At 37.6% G+C, this 21,410-nt stretch overlaps 1 protein-coding gene across 1 annotated transcript in view; it reads left to right on the forward strand.

The window, feature by feature from the left end:
- Positions 1 to 21,410, forward strand: part of Thsd7a (thrombospondin type 1 domain containing 7A) — a 352,216-nt gene that overhangs the window by 148,133 nt on the left and 182,673 nt on the right. The window contains exon 2 of the mRNA XM_051151923.1: positions 8,697 to 9,528. Coding sequence (XP_051007880.1) covers positions 8,697 to 9,528 — 832 coding nt within the window. The remainder of the gene's footprint in view (positions 1 to 8,696; positions 9,529 to 21,410) is intronic.

The following is a 21,410-nucleotide window of genomic DNA, read 5'->3' on the forward strand; positions in this document are numbered from 1 at the left end:
GGGATGGACTTCTATATATTTCATTTAAAAAAGTCAATTTGCAACATAAATTTTATGTTTTTTAAATTGCCAAATGCTTTGACCCTCTTATTTAATTGATAGTCAAATAGAGGCTTTAATAGAGACTACTAGTTTAACAAAATTATCATTAATTTGGCTAGGCATAATGGTGAATTCCTGCACTAAAAAAGGAAAGTGGAGGCAAGAGGATATTTAACATATTGTCACATAAAAATGTGAATCATTTTGTGTGAGAAAAAAGATGCTTACTTCCTTGTCATAATGATATTTCCATTTTCATGAGATGGTGGAACTAAATGTCATGGTCATTTTATACTATATTTTATCAAAGTAGAAAACAGAGCCCAGAACACTGAGTAATTTTCTCAAGAAGGATCAAACATGGTAGGTCCTAAAAATAGCTTATTGTATTTAGTAATTGTTAAACAGCTTTCCTAGTTACTGGCTTTCATTCCTTTTCTCATCAGATTTAAGTGTGTTCCAATTTCGAACACTTAATTTGATGTTCTTATAATTTTTATGAAAGTTTAATTACTTACTGAAGATGAGAGTGCCTTTGACTTCCACGGTAATCGCTCTTTATCCACAAAACTGATTTGCCATTTGAGAGCTATACTTTAAATTAAATTTAATTGAATTAAAATTCAAGTCAAAGGCGCCGCATGCTCTTGTTTTTAAGAAGAAAACGTACTTACTTATTTTAGGCTGGAAAATAGTGAAAATTTGTTTTATGCTTGTATGTTTATCAGTCTGATGAAGGGATCTCTGGGGCAGAAGCTTTACAGTAGCTTGTGGGTTTGGTCAGTTTTTTCTTTGTTTTGAAAACAGATTCCTCCCTTGTACAATACATCCTGACCACAGCTTTCCCTCCATCCACTCCTCTGAGCTCCTTGCTACCTTTTTTCTCCCTCAGATCCACTGTTCCTGTTTCCTTTGCAGAAAACAGCGTACCTTCAAGCGACAACAACCAAACGGGACAAAACAAGATACACTAAGCCAAGGCAAAAGCCCTCATACCCAGTCTGTAGAGGGCAACTCAATAGGAGAAAGAGTTCCAAATGCAGGCAAAAGAGTCAGAGACACACTTGTTCCCACTGTTAGGCGTCCCACAAAAGCACCAAACTAACTGCCATAACCTATATACAGAGAACCATGCATTTAAGGCTATAAAAAGATTTCAAGACAGACAATTTAAGCACAAATGACTGTTTTTAACAACAAACCTCTTGACATGAACATATGAGCACAGTACACAAAAAATTGTTTCTGTTCTGAAAAGCATACTGACAGTTTCATGGAAGTTTCCACGCCTCTCTGGAGGTAACAGTATTGAAAGGATTGGAGTGTGGGTGGTAGGAAAAATAAACATAGGGCTACCCCAGCAGGAAACCACATTTGGAGCAACAGTTATTGAGGAGAGAGAGGAATGTCTTCATAACTTGCCATTAGCAGGGCTGACTGGTAACTTTCCATAGGCACTTTAAACACACAGAGTAGCTGAAAATTGCAAAGCTTTGAGCCAAATATCTGACCACCTTACCACACACTCATCTTAGTATTCTTTATAATACAGAAACCATTGAAAAACACCTGTCGCTTGGGAGAATATTAATTAAGGCATGACATAGTGATAGAGCAAAGTGTTAAATAAGCAAAGTTTAGGTATAAATATGGAAAAGCAGATCAAGTGACTGTGAGTAGTTAAATCTGTATGTATACATTGAAAAGAAATTATTTTTATATAATATTATGAGTTGTAAAGGCATATTATAAAACAAATTTTCGTAATTCTGTATGGCTATTTTAGATGCATATAATTTCCCTTGTAGGGTGACAACAAAATATGAAGATACTTTAGGCTTTGAGAATGACATTCTTTAGTACTTAGCAGCAATTTCTTATTTTTTACACTTTGCTTTTGTTTTTACTAAAGCATACATTTTTGTTAACTCTTAATTTTTAAAACAATATTTTATATCAGACAAGACATCGGAATCACTCTAGAACAAAGCTCCGTAAACGCTCCTTGACCTTGTGCTAAGCAGGACAGGGTATTCCAGGGTAGCTTTCAGGAAGGAAAACATATTGTCTCTTTTGAAAGATGTATTTAGCCAAACAAGAACCTGACTCTTTTAAGAGTTTTATAGCAAACAATAATGAAAAGTAGTTTGCATAATTTTCTCATATTCCTTTAATAGTGTTTATTTTTTATAAGGCCCTTTGGAACAGTTGCCGGCCACCTGTCAATAATGTGGCCTTTTATGGACTTAACCTTTTATTGCTCTCATGCCCTTGACATATAAAATCAAAGGTCTTAGAAGAAGCAAGTGTTGAACTGGGCAAGAAAACTGTTAATTTTAAATTGGGAAGCTCATCCTCTATCAACTGAAATAGAGAATTTTGAATTACACAAAGAAAATTGGTGAATTATAAAATTCTGTCTAATAAGGTAAAAATAATTTATTGTCTTATCTGCATTTTTCAGTGTTGGTATAGAGTTGTATTTTATATACTAGCTGCATGGAAGCTAGATCAAGAACCATGCATGTATTATTTTTGTCTCAGTGTTACTTAATTTTAGATGCATTCTACTTGAAAATAATTGTTTTGTAAGTATTAATGACATAAATGCTTTGGGAATGCAAACAGTTGCTTTAACTTATTTTTGGTAGAATAAGACAGCCAATGTTTTTATCCAGATTTCCATAAAATCTGTCAAGCTCAGTGTTTTACACATATTTATTAATGTGAATCCAAGACAGATTTTGGTTGATAGTGAATAAACACAGTGCTACAAATCTGTACACGGGAATACATTTCTATTCATAAAGTGATAGTTAGTATCCAAACCCTGAAGGCAAAAGCTGTTATTATTCATTTGCACAATTAGATTTCTACTTTCTCTAAATTATCATGAACAAGAATAAATGAAGCAGGTTCCAAGTCCCAGGAAATTCTTACTGTTCTTGTTAAAAAGCACAAACAAACTGCACCCCCTTTCTGCCTCTTCTCGCTCATGTTAATGTAGGCTGTTGGGCTAAATCTTCATCTTTGTGCAGAGATATTTGGTGCTACATGTCACTTTCTCATATCATGCTTGGCAATGGACTTTGTGTTTCCCTTAGAATTTGCATACTTTGTTTTCAAGCTGTATTTTCAACCATGTGTGCTCTTAGCTAAATGGGTTAACTATGCTTGGTTGTCAAGAGCAATTTAAGATGGGGTCTTCATTCTAGTGTGTGACTATTTCAAGACTGCTTGGATGGCATAAGTAGACAGCCATTCGTTGGGTATACAGTGGTGAACATCTCATCTTCCATGAGAATACTTAACTGGACACAATGCAGCACCCAAGGTGTAATGAAAAGATAAGAGAGCAGTTAGCGCCTGCAAGGTGGATGACTTCTTTCAATAATAATTGTATTGCCACCTCTGCTTTTGCAGTTATCCTCACGCATGGTTTTCTTTACTATAATTATAGGTCTCTGTTGCATTTTTGTGGGATATGTTACCATTTTTAGTTCACTGATGAGAAACTGAACAGTGTTATCTGTGAGGAGGCAGTTAGTAAAAATCTGGACACGTTGCTAGAACTGAAAGTGAGCCATAGATGCAATTGTAAGTCATTTTGCCGAGTGACTGAAGTGTCTTGAGGAATAGATACAAACTATGAAATGTGGCTAGTAGTTCAATAATTTAGTGTCAGTGAAAAGTTTATATTCATAAAATATAAACAAACATATATGAAAGATGTGCTACATCTATGTCTGATATTCAGTACACCCAAAAAGGAAAATCAAATGCACACTATGCTTATATGAGTGGTTTATGTACCACAGGACCATGAACAATAAATATGTACAGTGGAAATTTTTCTTAATCAAAAATTTAAAAATTTAACAGGAGTAGCAGATAAAAGTGTTCTTACTTTTCTAGTAAGCTAGATTCACAATAAGTGATGTCATATGTTTTCAATACATCAAAGCATCAGCTAGAAATTTTTTTTTTTTTTTTATTAATTTATTCTTGTTACATCTCAATGTTTATCCCATCCCTTGTATCCTCCCATTCCTCCCCCCCCCCCATTTTCCCATTATTCCCCTCCCCTATGACTGTTCCTGAGGGGGATTACGTCCCCCTATATATTCTCATAGGGTATCAAGTCTCTTCTTGGCTACTTGCTGTCCTTCCTCTGAGTGCCACCAGGTCTCCCCCTCCAGGGGACATGGTCAAATGTGAGGCACCAGAGTATGTGAGAAAGTCGTATCACACTCTCCACTCAACTGTGGAGAATATTTAAAACTCAGGAAATCATAAATTATTTTCATTTACTGTTGTATATATATCTCTTATGAGTTGAGCCACTCACTCCTGGGTGATAGAGGGAGATGCATAAAACTCACAAAAGTAATACAACATAATATCAAAGCTCAGAGAGCTATAATATTCACAGGACTCTCTCTCGTTTTTTTAAAGCTTTCCTTTAATTGAAAATAATTCATATCATAGATTTTGATCATGTTTTCCTATCTCCCAGTTCCTCTCACATCCTCCTCATCTGCCTACTCAACTGTATGTTCTCTCTCTCTCCCTCTCTCTTCCTCTCTCCACCCCATCTCTCAACAGATAGACAAAAACAAAACCAAGAAGCACGCGCGGGTGCACACACACACACACACACACACACACACACACACACACACACACACACACACACACACACACACACACACTCCCCAACAGAAACATAAAACAAAAATAAAAATAAACAAGCAAAAATCTATCAGACAAGAAATGCTCAAACAAAGCAAGGTAAGATAAAAATGCAGGTCGCTTTGTATTGCTGAGCTCTTCCTGAGCATGGGTCTTAACCTGAAGTGTGGTTTATATACCCAGTGAGACTCCATTGAAGAAAATGGTTTTACCTTTACCATTGGGTATCAATTGCAGATAGCTTCTTATGAGTAGGAACCTGTGTTTACTTGTTTTGTCCTTGGACCCCTTATGTGTACTGCAAAAGTCTTTGTGAGCTCATATGTGCATCAGTCCTGTTGTGTCTGGAAGACGCTTTTGCCTTGGAGTCATTCATCCCTTCAGTCTACTGCAATCTCTCTGCTTTCTCTTCCATATAGAGCTCTGAACCTTGAGAGGAGAGCTTTGATGCATACATCTAATTTAGGAAATTATGCTCCAAATTCTCACTCTCACTTTTTCATGTTGTCCAGCTGTGTGTCATCCACTGCAAGAAGACTGAGTGATGCGATGATCTATGGGTCTAGCAATATGTGTCTAGGAGTCACTTTGTTGCTATGTTCCTTTGCAGAATAATAGTATACAAATAGTATTGGACAAACAAACCACTTTCTAATTGGATTTAAAGCCCATTCCATGAGACAGAACAAATAGCTGATATTGCTAATGTGACTAAGAACCTGGACTAGATGTATCAATGGACTTGGGTAAAACTCAGTTCCTGCTCAATCTTATGTAAGCTGTAAACAAATGCTAGCAAGAGGAAAAGCTCCTCTGTACAGCAGCCTGCAAGTTGGGCAGGGAGCTCTAGGGATGCAGCTGGGTGAAGTGTGCAGTGAAGAGGCTGTCTGTGAGCCATCTACATATACTTCGATTACTAGCCCCAATGAACTCATTAGTAAACAAACTTAATCGTGGTTAGAACCATTTCTATAGCCTGTCATTATTAGTTGATCTAATCTCTTAATTATTGTCAGGGATGGAAAATAATAGTACATCAAAAAATTCTCAGCTAGGAGCGGTGATACCTTTAACTTGCAGCACCTGGGAGGCAGAGACAGTTAGATAACTTGTGAGTTTGAGGCCAGCCTAGCCTACAAAGTAAATTCCAGAACATCCAGGGTTACAGAGAAATCATGTCTCAAAAAAACAAAACAAAAAACAAACAAACAGAGAGAGACAGACAGAGACAGAGAGAGTTCTTTTGAGTTGCTTTTGAATTTAGATTCTGAGTTAACACAAGGTACCCATGCTTTAAAATACCTACTGAGCAGCATACAATTTAGCCTTGAGTCTAATATAAATGTGCCTTTCTGTGGAAATAGGATAACAGTTTGTTCAAACACAATGTGAAGAGAAAACTAAAATTAAAGCTATGTGGAATTAACTCTGAAGCTTTATACATTCTACAAAGTTTCCTTAGAAGTGTGTCTTTAATTTTATGAATCTCAAATAGACTATTTTACAACTCTGTAAGAAATCATTGAAAGTACTGTAGTAAAATTCAATAGAGACAAAGTGAAAATAGGATTAGAATATCAGCAGGTACTCTAGGTTGACACTTTCAACAAGTTAACCATTGTTTAGTTTATGGTATCACCGTCAACATCTTGGAAGGCTATTTTCCAAAATGTAAGTCCCAATACAGTTTTATGTATGAATCTAATGAAATAATATTCTGGACATACAAAATCCAGTACTAAGTGAAAAGATGACTAATTAGTAAAATATTTCAGATAATTCTTCACTCTTCTATTTATAATTTTATTGTGCACTTGTAAGAAAGACAACACCATGAAACATCTTTTTGTTGTTGTTGTTAAATAAACATAGCTACTAGAAACACGTTCTTTGTAGTTCTCTTTATGTAAATTGATGGTTGTTTCACACAAAGAACAGCATCTAAACCTAAAGCTACAATTGGAATCCATGTGTCAGAAGAACTGGATCTAAAATGCAATTGGTTTTATTATTCATTGAAGATGTGAATTTGGCAAATCAGTCTTCTTTTCTGTCCTGTTTTTCTGAGCCACAGAATGAGTCTTTGGCCTAGTTTAATGATGTTCACTTTTTTTTTTCCTTCAGCATGTTGCAGACAAAACCTTATGCATAATCTAGGCATGGATAAAAATAAATGTGAAACCAGACCTTTTATTATGGAAGTAGGACTGAGTAAAAGTGTGCATGTGTCTGTCTGTCTGTCTGTCTCAGGGAACCCTAAGATCATCAGGTGAAACTTACCTACTTAGGACTTGTTAATGAAAATAAAGGGTCATCAAATAAATATGCATCTTCATGTCAGCATTTTTAAAATCATGTATTTATGTAATCTCTGTATTTATTCTCAATTCTAAAATGTATTCTTATTTTAATACACTAGAATTTGTAATTGCTTTGAAAATAGTATGCATTGCCTTAGAAAAAGACATATATAAGATATGCATACTTGGTACCCTGTCCAGAGAGGCTTCCTCTGGCAGCAGATGGTAGTGGGTACAGAAATCCACAGTCAAGAGATTTCACAAAGAAAGCATCTTAATTGGAGGTCCCCATCAGACCTCTGAGCACAAAGCTCTGTGACTCTGAAGGGGATGAAAGATTGTAGGAGTCAGAGGGGATGGAGGACACCAGGCGAAAACTGCCCACCGAATCAGCTGAGCAGGGCTCATATGGGCTCACAGAGACTGAAACAGCAAACACGGGGCCTGCATAGGTCTATACCAGGTCCTCTATGTATATGTTATGGGCGTTAGCTCAGTGTTTTTCTGGGACTCCAAGAGTGGGAGTGTATGTGTGTCTCTGACTCTTTTGCCTGCACTTGGGATGCCTTTCCTCTAACTGGGTTGCCTTGTCCTGACTCGCTTTGTCTTGTTTGTGTCTTGCTTTGCCGTGTGTAGTTGTTGTCTCTCGGAGACCTGCTCTTTTCTGAAGAAAAAAGGGAGGGGAGTGGTTCCAGGAGAGAGGGGAGGTAGCATATCTGGAAGGAGTGGAGAATAAACTGTGGAAACTATGGTCAGGTTGTATTATATGAGGGAAGAATCTATTTGCAATTTATATATATATATATAAAAGAAGAAATGTAAGGCTTATGTCTGCTTTAAAAGTGTTCCAGTATAACAAGCTCCCTTTCTCCCACAAACCATTGACTCAAGTGTCCTATAAGATACCAAATTATTCATATTTAACAAATGAATGAATGGAAAGAACTCGAAGTCATTGCTCAACAAAAGGGTCAAATAATTGAAAAGTTTTGTTTTGTCTTGGTAGCTTAAGTTAAATTGTTTTACTCATCTCTATAGATACTGAGTTTTTTTTAAATGTACAGCAAATATCTTTTAAAAATTTTAATTTCTCAGCTTTATTTACCATAAAGTCCCACTTTAAATTCTATCAGTAACACTGTACACAGCCCTTAGAGCTCTGCAGTCATAGCATACAACAATAAAAAAAGCAGGTGAAGGAGAGCATTTTCCACAAAAATAGTTAATTGCCCAGGCAAAGAAAGCCTGGAGGAAAAAGCTTTCAGGTGGGGATATTTTCTTTACCACTTACTAAAACAGAGTTCACGTGTGAGGCAAGAGTAATGGGTTTCCACTGTGACTAGTTTCTCGTGCCATTTATGAGCAACAATCTCTATCTAGCTGAAATAAAGGAAATGAATCAAAGCAAACTTTTAGTAATCCCCAAAGGAACCTGGAGTGAAATTGCCCCAGCTGTTACCTTATATAGACTCCTTGACACAGTTCAGTCTTGTAGGAGTACTCAGGGACGATCATTACTTTCCAGTCGTCTCGTACAGAGACCTACTTTAAAAGATGTTGGGGAAGTTAATGTACTAAATCTAGAGACGTCTTTCTAAAACGGGAATAGCATGTCACTTTCTTCCCTTTGCCCCGCTAACTAACTCTTGTGCTATTTTGTAGGTCCCTGGGGACGGTGCATGGGAGATGACTGTGGACCAGGCGGCATCCAGACCAGGGCTGTGTGGTGCGCTCATGTGGAAGGCTGGACCACGTTACACACAAACTGCAAGCAGGCTGCAAGACCCAGTAACCAGCAAAACTGTTTCAAAGTGTGTGACTGGCACAAAGAGCTGTATGACTGGAGGCTGGGACCCTGGAATCAGTGTCAGCCTGTGATTTCCAAAAGCCTGGAGAAAGCTCGAGAATGCGTGAAGGGGGAGGAAGGCATCCAGGTGAGAGAGATAACGTGCATCCAGAAGGACAAGGACATTGCCGCGGAGGACATCATCTGCGAGTACTTTGAGCCCAAGCCCCTCCTGGAACAGGCCTGCCTCATCCCTTGCCCGCAAGACTGCATCGTGTCTGAGTTCTCGCCCTGGTCTGAGTGCTCCAGGACCTGTGGCAGCGGCCTGCAGCACCGCACCAGGCACGTGGTTGCACCGCCACAGTTTGGAGGCTCGGGCTGTCCCAACCTCACTGAGTTTCAGGTGTGCCAGTCCAACCCCTGCGAGACGGAGGAGAGCATGTATAGCTTGCAGGTGGGGCCCTGGAGTGCCTGCTCGGTGCCACACTCACGGCAAGCCAGACAAGCCAAGCGTCGTGGCAAGAACAAGGAGAGGGAGAGGGACAGAGGAAAAGCCGTGAAGGACCCAGAAGCCCGTGAGCTCATCAAGAAGAAGAGAAACAGAAACAGACAAAACAGACAGGAGAACAGATACTGGGACATCCAGATTGGGTATCAGACTAGGGATATGATGTGCACGAACAAGACTGGGAAAGCTACAGATCTCAGGTAAAATTTTATTACCAGTAACATCACTTGTCTCCTGTCTGCAGAAGCAATAGACTTCAGATTCACTGTACTGACGCCTGGAATAAACATGTGACAGATATTCTCTAGTGCAAGGCTCGTGAGCTTTGGTGGACCACATGGTGGTGTTTTTATTTGGGCTATGTGTAAGCCCCACCCTACTTTAAGGTTTCTCAGCCCATGAATGATCCTCTATAACAAAATACAGCCTTATGGGCAGGAGACACGTAGGTCAGTGGCAGAGCGCACAGCTAGCATCTGTGAGGCCCAAAGCTCTGTTCCCACCACCACAAAGAAACAACAATACTGATCCTTAAGCCATCGGTGTTGTTTTTCCACACAAGAAAACAAAGTAAAATTACTTGGAGCTTGGAGTATTGGGATTTTGCATACAGATATTTATCTGAGTGAGTTAATAGAATAAGGCACACTTGTAATCTTTCCAAGTTTATAGCATTTTCAGAATTACCCTATAAACAAAATCTGCTCTTAACCACTACCTGGGGAACCATACCTAAGAATAATATTCTTGCACGTTTTATAAAACAAAGTAACTCTCTCCAGAGAAGAAAACAGGAAACAGCAGAAAATAAGGTAAGTAGAAGGTATTTAACCAGGAGTGGCCTAGCTTTGAAAATGTAACTAATTGGCAACAATTCTTGGTTTAGCTTCTGGTATGTAATGAGCACATTTTGAGAAGCTAACTCATGTATGATTCATTTGTTATGAAAATGGTATTCATTGAGGATGATAGGAAGGACATGATGTTCTCTGGACTGGCTAAATTTTGCTTTTAGATAAACCAGACCACCTGGGAGTGGCTTATCTGGATCATTTGCATAATTGCCTTTCCTGAAGTATTTATAAAGTTATGATTTGAAGTGAATTAAAGAAATTATAGCATCATCACTCAGAATTTTACATCATATTTATTGTAGAATTGGCATTGGGTGTTCCATCACTTTTATCTTGTAGTCTGTTCTCTTGATTAAAAACATAAGATGCATTTCGCTGATGTCTCAACCTATATGCCTCTGTTAAGCAGCTGGAGACGGTTTCTTGCTGCCCCTGGAAATCTTGCAAAAGGTTACAATTTCCTCTTTAATTTGGAAGCTGGAAGCCTAAATAGGACTGGGCGACATGCCTGCTCTTTTCTCAAGTAACCCACTGGCTTCATCTGTTTCCCATTCTCCCCATATTTCTTTCACCTATTTTTGTTTATAGATTTCATTACTGTGGATTTTCAGATATAGGTGAAAACATTTTTTTGGAAGAGGTTATAGCTTAAATGAATGAGTAAATAAGAAGGAATGATCAAAAACTTTCACAATACCATGGTTCTGGGTTGCCTTTTATTTTATTTAAACATTTTCTGATACTGGGTACTGACCCTTGGGCTGTGGTTATGCTAAACAAGCCCTTTACCATTGATCTACAGGGAGTCCTAGTTGCTGTTTTGAACCGATTTGCCACTCTTTCCCCCTTTTTAATTCATACGATTCCATTTCATTTCAGCTGCACAGTAAATTACCCAGATTGCTCCTTCATAGCATCTACCCAATTCTGCTGACTTTGCTGAGAATGTCTGTTTTCCCTGCCTCCATTAACACTTCCATGCCTGTATAATTGAACCTCTATACTGTATGCTTTTTCTACCCATTTCCTATTTGCTTTATTTTTTCCTGATAACCTTTATTTGAGTCTTCACACTCTTTTCCCCTGTAGTAGGACAGCTGTCTTAGTTGCTTGGCTCTTCCTAAGTAACTGAAGGAGCCTCTAGGACAACTTTGAGTTGACTCCAACTGTCACTGGGTTAGCATGTTCTAGAGGTTTAACTGAATGTTGTCTACTCAATTAAAAGTGTGGTAGGTTCATAGCTTCCGTTGCATAAACCTTAGTAATATTCACATCAGTGGTGTGAATTAAGCAAATATACTTAAAAATGTGAGAATTTTAAAAAATCACTTACAACATTTTAAGAATAACATACATAGCTATCCCAGTATACTGATGTGAGCTATATCCTAAAATAATTATATGGCTGGTATTTCTCCACAGTATGAATTATTGTTTTAAGTTCTCATGAATAAGTGACACAAATCAGGTTTTAAAAATACATTTTGTCCAAACTTTACACCACTTTGGCAAGGAAACCAGTACTGTAAGATATGAACTAGCACAGAACCACAAATCAAGGATTTAATCATTTAATATCCAATCTTTCATCTCATTCCTTTATTATTATGTAAGGGGCCTAAATAATCATTGATGAGAAAAACAATATTTTATTCCAATAAAAGCCTATAGTTAAATAAGCCTAAGCGTCTTTGGGAACTTCTCTAAAAGCAAATAAAGTGTCTCAAAGCATTATTGCTGAATTGCCCAAGTTAAAGAAAACACACACACACACACACACACACACACACACACACACACACACACACACAGACACACATATATCCAGCTTTCACAGAGACAATGATCAATTACAGTAAGTAATAGTTACAGTCTCAGACCTCTACTAGTCCAAGTTTTAGACAGGGTGGTCGTAAGATGTAACAGAGATAAGAAACTTGGTCAAATATGGGGCACCAGAGTTCATGTGGAAGTCAGACCCCACTCTCCACTCAACTGTGGAGAATGTCCTGTCCATTGGCTAGATCTGGTTAGGGGTTTGAAATTTACCACACTTATTGTCCTTGGCTGGTGCCATAGTTTGAGCAGGGAGACCTGGTGGCACTCAGAGGAAGGATAGCAGGCTACCAAGAAGAGACTTGATACCCTATGAGCATATAGAGGAGGAGGTCCCCCTCGGTCACAGTCATAGGGGAGGGGAGTAAGGGGAAAATGGGAGGGAGGGAGGAATGGGAGGATACAAGGGATGGGATAACCATTGAGATGTAATATGAATAAATTAATAAAATAGAAAAAAATAGAAAAAAAAAAAAAAGAAACTTGGAGAGCCACTCTGTCTTGACACTCCATAAACACATAAAACCTCAAGCGAAGACAGAATTCTCTGTGGGGTGAAGCTGTTATAGAAATAATATGTTTTTCCAACGAGAATTCACTCTTCACTCTTGGAGATTAATAAAGAAAAAAAGATTTCTTAATATTGCATGATCTGCCTGTTACTAATGCCCAAAGTGGAGCCAGCTTCAAATAGACTTTGCTGATTTAAATACATATACATTAGGCTTATGCATTCTACATACAGTGTCATCCTTAAATCATTCAGGTCACATCCCCGAGTTCACTTTGAACATTTAAACAGAAGCAAAAGAGTGCAAATATGTGCATGTAGGTGGATGGACAATTCACACAACAAGCATGTTGTTAAAAATATTTCTTGTGTACACTAGTGTTGTCCTTTTTAAATAGTTGTTACCCAGGGTCATTTTGTCACCTGGCAGAATTATGCTGTTCCTGATAAGACCACAAAGGCAGGCAGGACTTAATGGTCTTTATGACCCTGCACTGCCCATTTGAACTGCCCCTTAGATTAATGATATGGGGATGATCAGGGATGTCTATCTTTTGTTCTGGGAAAGGAGCCTAATTGAAGGTTCGTTTTGGTTAATAGACTTTAGCAGAAACTTTCTCAGCAACCCTAAACTTCAACTGTGGTACAAATTTCTGTCTCATTTTCTAACAAGTCTGTTTTCCACACTACTAATCACCCAGACATATTGGAAGCAATGCTTTTTAGCTACATTCTACTCTGTGTAACTTAGTATTTCCTAAGAAAGTTTATTAGTACGCCCTCTAAGCATCAATTTTATGACTTCAAGTTTCTCCTGCATCAAAGGAAATGACACTTCCTTGCTATATATATTAAGGCCTGGGATAGTAAAAAGGATTGCTCAAACATCCTTGGGTATTGTTTCAAAACTGTTAAAGGTAAACCTGAACAAGGAAACTCACCTTCAGCCTCTCAGGCTGTCAAATGTTGTGTGTGATAATTCTAAGTAGAAATTAATAGTAGGTTCACTTACTTGGCATAAAATTTGGTCCATATCCTCAGGAGAATATATATGCAAAAGCCATTTTACTGGGATACTATGGGATCTAGTTATCTGGAAATCTTTACATTTTTAAATATATTCTCATTTGAAACAACTATATGGGCATACCTAATTCTACAAAACGGTAAGGTTTAAATTTGTCACTATCCATGGGTGAGGATCACTACACTTGCCAGAAGACAGATTTTTTCCTGTGCAACAGTGACTTTTGGCCAGGTTTGCTTAGAGTCTTATTCAGACTAAGAAGTGATGAGATAGTATGTCAGGCATTTATCTAGAAAATAAAAACTATTAATGGACAAGATGTTTTTATTATTTTAAAGATTCTTTGACAATAAGACAGGTTAACTCCTGACAATACTCAGCCTACCTCAATGAGGATGATGAGCATCAGTGAACCTCCTTATGGAGGTGGCTTCATTTGTGGCAAACCAGGCACTGGGCATAATGTCTTCATTTCTACCATAGGCAGAGTTCTGCCTAAAAATGGGCAAGCTTAGATGCAGGCAAAGTGGGTGGCCAAATTCTGCCAACACAGGGTAAGCAAGTCCTCAGTAGTTCCTGCCTCACAAATATGTCTGTCAGATATATTAGGCCAGAATATTGAAGATGGTGCTCCAATGTTATAGAAAGTTTGGGTGACTGCTCAGGCAGAAAACTGTCTCTGTCATCTTCTCATTTTGGAAGCTACTAACCTGCACTTCCTGTCTATTCAGGTAATTAATTTTATTCCTTTTGAAGTCTCTGATGGGGTTGAAGACCAGATAGTTTAGTGTTTTATAATTAAGCTTAGTTGTTTAGGGGTTAAGATGTTTTTAGGTCTAGCTAGATATTTTAAGCTGATAGAGATGAGATGTGGTAGATATTAATTTACAGTCAGAATTTTAGACACATCAAGATAGTAAAGATTTTTTTTCAAGTTGCCAAGTACAAATAGTCAAAACACTATGACTGTAATATTTATATAATTCCTGATTGTTTAGTGGTTCTTCTTGCTGTAAGTAGTTTATTGTATATATGTATATGTATGTATATGTAAAAAAAGAAAAAGAAAAAATAAATAAATAAAAACATTATTTAAAAAAGAAAAATATGGTGCAACTGAAAGGGAAGTTTGTTCAGATGGGAGCTAGAAGATTAAAATGATGTTTTTTTAAAAAAGACTCGATTGCAGGTAGGCCAGCTCCTGCAAGGAAAGACTTCTATTTGCATACTAAGGCACAAGTTTCAGGAGTGACCAGGAAGTGTGCTGTAAGTACAGCAAGACACTTTTAGGGACAGTACTTGGCAACTTTTGAAAATACCTTCCACATAAATGCACTTTGTTTTGTCACATTTTCTAACAAAGGCAATTATAGTTGTAATTACAAGCCCATTGGAAACATTGCCAAGAACTGTGGGAAATTCAGCCCAAGATATTCCTGAGGGAATAAGAAATTAAGATAATAGATGATTGGGGTACGGGGTGGGGAGTGTGTGAATGCAATGCTGGTGAGATAGCTCAGTAATTAAAGGTGTTTCTGGGCAAGCTTGGCCACCTGGGTTTGACCTCCAGAATCCACACAAAGATGAAAGGAAGAGAGCTGGCCTATCTCAGTTGTCCTCAGACTTCCACATGCATGCTGTGATACCCACATCCTGCCGTCCTCCCTCAACCTTGGCATGTCTTCCCCTCTGTGTGTACACACACAATAATAGTAAGAACTTTTTTTTTAAAGGAAAAAAAAAAAAAGGAATTTTGTGATCCCAATTAGCTTTCCAAAAGAGTGTCAAAAATTGTGGCATAAAATCTTGTATATCTTTCTTAGAAGAGAGCCCATTAATCTTCAGCAGATTCTACAGTTCATCCTGAGGAGGGTGAATTCTAGGCAGTGTACACTGAGTTCCACCACAGCAGTCTTGCCTGGCCTTTTGAGGTTATATTTACTTGGTGTACTATATCACTATGAAGGCTCACTTCCCACACTAAGACACTGAGAACTGCTGAAATTGCAAATTTAATTCTACCCTTACCAAAAAGAAGTGAGAAAATTACCTGCTATTAAAGAGAGCATTGACTCCTTTTAGGCTATTCAGAATCCATTTATAAAATTACTACTTCTCATGCATACATAACAGGCTTTTAGACTTACAATTTTCAGAGAGTATCCAGTGTTGACATGCTGTCAGATGGTCTTCCTTAGCTTGCCCTGGCTTCCTCTGAATATGCTAAGAAACAACCACTGTGACTATTTCTTCTCTTTAGAGAGTAGATAGCTACACAAGCAAGCCTGACTTCTTTGAGAATGCAAGCGCTGTCAGGGAGGTACGTGCCACAGTTATGACAAGTCCAGTTTCAAGCATTCTCCATTCTGCTTTGGTGTGGAAGCTTCCGTAAGCAGAATATTCCTGATGCTACCCAGCCCTCTCATAGGATTCTACCAAAAGAAGGGTTGACAGTATTCTAGAAAGTAGAAGAAGAGAAAAGTTGGGATTCGGCACTGGCTGAGTTTCTCTAGCAGAGGCAAAGCTCTTCTTAGCTCTAGGTCTCAGATTTTCCCAGTGCTCAGCTCTACTGTGATTCATCATTACTAGGTGATTTCTCTTTCATAAATAATGGTTTCACTAAACTTTTCACATTGATAAATATGAGCTTGAAATTTGTTTTCTGCTCTCCTACTAAGTGACAGCTACACAAGAGTAAACCACCAGAACCACAAAATGGAACACTGGCACATCTGAATATAAAACAAAGCAAAGCCCAATTCTCAGGTACTTATTTTCCATTATAAGTAGCCTGGCCCCCAAAGAAACAATAAAATATTGAGGTGCTTAAAGAGAGGGTGCAAGGCAAAGGACAAGGACAACCAGGGTAGTGAGCTTTTCCTGAAAGGAAGTTGATAGGATCCAGGACGGCCTTCCGAAGAGGTACTATTATTAACGCTGGGTAGATTGCCCAGCGCCAAGGTGGTGCTGCAGGAAGATTACAAAAAGAGAAAAATCATCAGTTCTGAAATCTGGAGGCCAATATCAGTGGACTGTGCATGTGTGTCATGTTCACATGTCAGCTTGTGGGAGAGAGAAGAGCTACCATCTGTTGAAACCAATAGAGCCTGTGGAATCAAGCTCAAATGCTTGGATGTTAAACTCACTGGGTACAAACATCTCTGAATTTATTAGTAATGAAGTTTAAACATGTCCATCCATGTGTGTGTGTGTGTGTGTGTGTGCTCATACTCGTATATGGGAATGTAAGCATGCACATTTGTACATGCATGTGCAAGCTAGAAGGTGAACCTAAGATGTCCTTCCTCAAGCACTGCCACCTTGGTTTATGAGACATGGTGTCTCATTGTGTTGGAGCTCACTAATTAAGCTAAAATGGCTGGCTTCAAGCCCCAAGGACACACCTGCCTCTCCCTTTGAGAGAGAGAGAGAGAGAGAGAGAGAGAGAGAGAGAGAGAGAGAGAGGTTGTGTAGTGACTAAGGAAGATTATTATAATTTTCAACAAATATGGACATGTTTCAAAACATTAACTACATCTATTAAATAATCCCAATAACTTTTTTCTCAAGAGAAACAACTTCTTTGAATCTGACTTAATTACATTTTTGCACCCTATTATTAAGTTGGTCCATAGCCATTGTGTTAGTCTTCATTGTCTTACTGTTTGCCTGTTCCCAGGGTGTAATAGTAGGAAATAAATAAAGCATAAACTTGTCATAATCAGTTAGAAGGAAACACATGCCCATTCATGTTCCTTCTACCAGGCGTGTTTTGCTAAAATATATTATATTAGCCTGATTTAATTGTTGTCTCCATGGCTTACTGCCTCCATCTGCTAATGTGCCCTAGACTTAGATTTTCTAGATTTTGTACAGTCTAATCTAGGCCTAGAATGTTTCAGCCTCTGAGACTTACTGATGAATGGCTTCACCCTTTCTAGTTCTTTCTGAACTCTGGCTGGCTGGTTCTACACAGGTGACAGGTGTTCTGGCTCAAACCCCTCTCCAACTGACTGATTCAACTTGTCTTCTCTGAGTTTCTCACTGAATTTCTCTGCTTGGCCTCAGATGGAATCGCTCCAGAAATGTGTTCTAATCTTTTGGCTCATTCTCTTTCTCTGGCTTGTTCTGTCTTCACCTCGTCTAATGTGTTCTCTGTTCAAACTCTCTCAGTAAAACTCCCCCAGTAAAAATTGCCTCTGAATTCCACAAACGGAACTGCCAAAACTCAATTCCGCTGCACTGCCTCTCAACTCCCTGACTCAACTGAACTGCCTGAATGGCACTGCCTCTTAAGTGTTGGGATTAAAGGCGTGTTCCACCACGCTTGGACTTAAGCTTTTCTTTACCTGAAACTTGCTCTATACCAAGCAGGCCTTAAATTCAAAGATCTGCTTTCTTCTGCTTCCTGGGATTAAAGGCATGTCTGTATACCACCCAGATCATATAGACCTAGAAGGTCTTTGAACATGCTCTCTTTCTGGAGCAGCCATGTTTGAATTAAAATTCCTTTACAATGTGTACATTCATTTAAAATAAAATCTGTGTACCCCAAATAGTGAAAACAAATCCTAAGAAGCATATATTCTCCACTGAACTAGAACTGGAAGCCAAAATGTTTACTATCAAAATTATAAGTCAAAACATCTGCTTATCTGTATTTGAGTCCCTAGTTAACATTATTTATAAACAATGATGCATTTCTCTTAAAATTTGTGGTTGAATTTAAGGGTAACCTCATCTTCTTCTTTTCACCCAAATTCAGTCTACTTCCTTATGTTCTTTTCCTCAACTTGATTTTATTCCTTAAAAAAGTAACTAGAAAAAACGAATGAGTAGTTGCCTCATACTTTATATATAAAGACCTACATGAACGTGTAAACTTACATGTTTAAATGGCTAAAAATCTGTATAGTGCTAGGTAAGAGAATATAGGCTTATGTTTGTTTTATGGGACACCATTTTGAAAATATCTCAATATTATAGTGCTTGGTCAACACCAAGCAACTGCTATCACATTGTTAAAATTGGATTTCCCCATTAATATTATGAAATATACCATTATTAACATTGTTAGTACACACTTTCTTGGTATTTGTTTAGTTAGCTTACTCTTCATCTATTATAATCTCCGTATTTGTGTTTCCTTTTACTTCTGTTTTTAGATATTTAAATATTGATTTATATATTTATTTATTTATTTTTATGCATATGACGTTTGTCTATTAGGAACATACAGGCCATGGCACACATATGGAGGCCAGTTCTCTCCTTCCATCATGAATAATAGGATCCAATTTGTTTTGAGGTTTTAATAGCAACTACTTTTACTCACTTAGCCATCTCACCTCCCTGTTTCCATATCTTGAAAGCAGTCGAGTAGCTTGTCACAAATATCACTTACTTGCAGTTGATAAATACAAACCAAATCCTCCTATTATGAATGTCTACTTATAAACTCTTAGCAAATTTAGAATATCACAGTGACCATCAGGGTCACTTCCCAATTCTAAGGTAAGACTATATCACAGCCAAAATAACTTTACCTCCCTTGAACTTCTCTGTGTCACTTCTTCTAAATATTTTTAATCACGTTACAGAGGTATGATTGACATGTACGTGCCATACATGTATAACATACAGTCACTTACTACATAACAGTCTTTTACTGATTACACCAAAATTATAATGGATCTTTAAAAATCTTTACCACTAGTGATGTTGTGGCTGTTGTAATATTAGAGCACAGCTTTGCTCATAGGTTTGTCACAATGTTGGGCTAAGCACACTGAGCTGCCAATCATATAAAGGCATAGCATATACAATAATGAATAATAGGTATAAAGTAGACTATATTGTCCATTATTCTAAATGCATTCTCTAATGTCTAGAGGTAAACTAAATCAACTAGTGATACTTGTCCCAGGGGATGTTCATATCCTTAAGTAATATACAGCTGTTATTAAACAGAAATAAAAGGAAAGACAAATAAGGAGATTATAATAGATGAAGAGTAAGCTAACTAAACAAATACCATGTTCTACAACCATGTACAGCTGCCTGAGTTTACTGATCAGAATATATTTGTGAAACCATCAAGGCTAGTAAATTATATTACCTCACAATGTTTTTTCCAATCTTTTTTTATTGTAACATGAGCTTTACTAATATTATTCTGCATGTCAAGAATATCTAAGAGCTAGCCTTCTATAAATTTAAAGTATGAAATACAACATGGACTGTTCTTGTGCAACTAAGGACACTGTGACAGGACAGTTGAACAAGAAAAAGCTGTGGGCAAGAATTTCAAGTAGTTGATATGAGTTACAGGAAGGGATTCGGAGTTTGAGCTAACCTTAAATCAAATCAACATTATCCTTTCATAATCTCCCTCCTCCCCCCTCGCCTCTTCCACACACTCAGTATGGTTCATTTCACTCTTTTTGCTTTTCTTGCTGGCTTTAATAGTGGCTCTTAGTTGTTCTGTTTGACTCTCTGGCTTGAGATGGTGTGAGAGCAGGCTTCCTATGGGAACCAGCACTCCCTCCACCAGCATGAACTTTGATTGGCATAGTGACCTTGTAGCTCCTTGGCAGTAAAAGTTACCTCACCCATTGTTTTCACTCATTTGCTGGAATTTGGCTAGCACCACATCAGTAGTAATGAGTTTTCCTTCGACAAATATTTCAGTAATGTTTTTAAATGGGAGGAAACATTTTAAAAGGAAATAACAATTCCCATAAGATAAGGAATTAAATAAATCATTGTAAAGCTCTATCTGTTTAATCTAATTAAGAATACACTAGTGTGTAGAGTTTGCTAATAACTTGAACTGCAGTTTCACATTTTTTTTTAATTTAATTGGCTTCTAAAATTGTTATTCATCCATTGGTCATAATTTTAGGATTCTATTCATACTTGTATTATGCAGTGTTCTTTACTTTTCTAATTTTATATAATTACATTATGTGAGATGTCTTATGTTTGAGCGGTAGCTTCTTTTATTTTAATTACAAATGTATGTGCACAGACACTACGTTCTGAAAGGATGTGATCATATAAGCATTTCTGAGTAGTGTTTACTGGGTTAAGAATGATTTCTGATAAACAAAACGGCCCTGCTCTCCTTAGAACAGGAAGCCTCTGTACTATAAAGTCTTGGAATGCCAGCACAAGCACGCATCGTGTACTGTTCCGGAATAAACAAAGCAAGTTTGTGGCGAAAAAAATCCACCACGACTACCAGAAGCTAAGATTACACTAATTATTCTCTTTAGCTTTACAAACAACTTAAAAGTTTTAAAAAGACATCAGCAGATTAAAGCCAGATCATAAGCACAGAGATATAAACATGCACATATTCCCATTGCTGGCTAGAGGGCAACAGAGACAGATGTGGAAATACATCTGTAAGATACGGACATCTTAACTCAAATAGTAAATATGAGCTTGTTAGAAACTCTTTTCAGTTATATGGCATTTCAATGCATTTGGATAGTGTGCTGGTGTATTTTGAAGCTCACAAAAATTTTCAGTTTTTATTAAACATTGACTTCTCTGCCATATTCTAGTTCTTCATGGCACATAGTAAAACTGTGTTCAAAGTAAATGAACCAAGACCTACCTCAAAGTTTCAACTCTGTACAAAGCCATGGTCCTGCAATTGAATTTTTAATTTTATTACTATAATAGAAAATACTATGGAAAAGAGTAGAATGGTTGAAATCTAAGTTGGTGAAGATATTTTGTATCTCTAATGGGTTTCCCAATGGTGGAGTTCATAGTTAGTAAAAAGAAAATGAGCTTAATGAACAGATAAATCTAATGTGAAAACAAGTAAAAATTTAGGAGAAA

This window comes from Acomys russatus, chromosome 10 (genome assembly GCF_903995435.1).
Source record: "Acomys russatus chromosome 10, mAcoRus1.1, whole genome shotgun sequence".
In the NCBI taxonomy this organism is placed as follows: domain Eukaryota; kingdom Metazoa; phylum Chordata; class Mammalia; order Rodentia; family Muridae; genus Acomys; species Acomys russatus.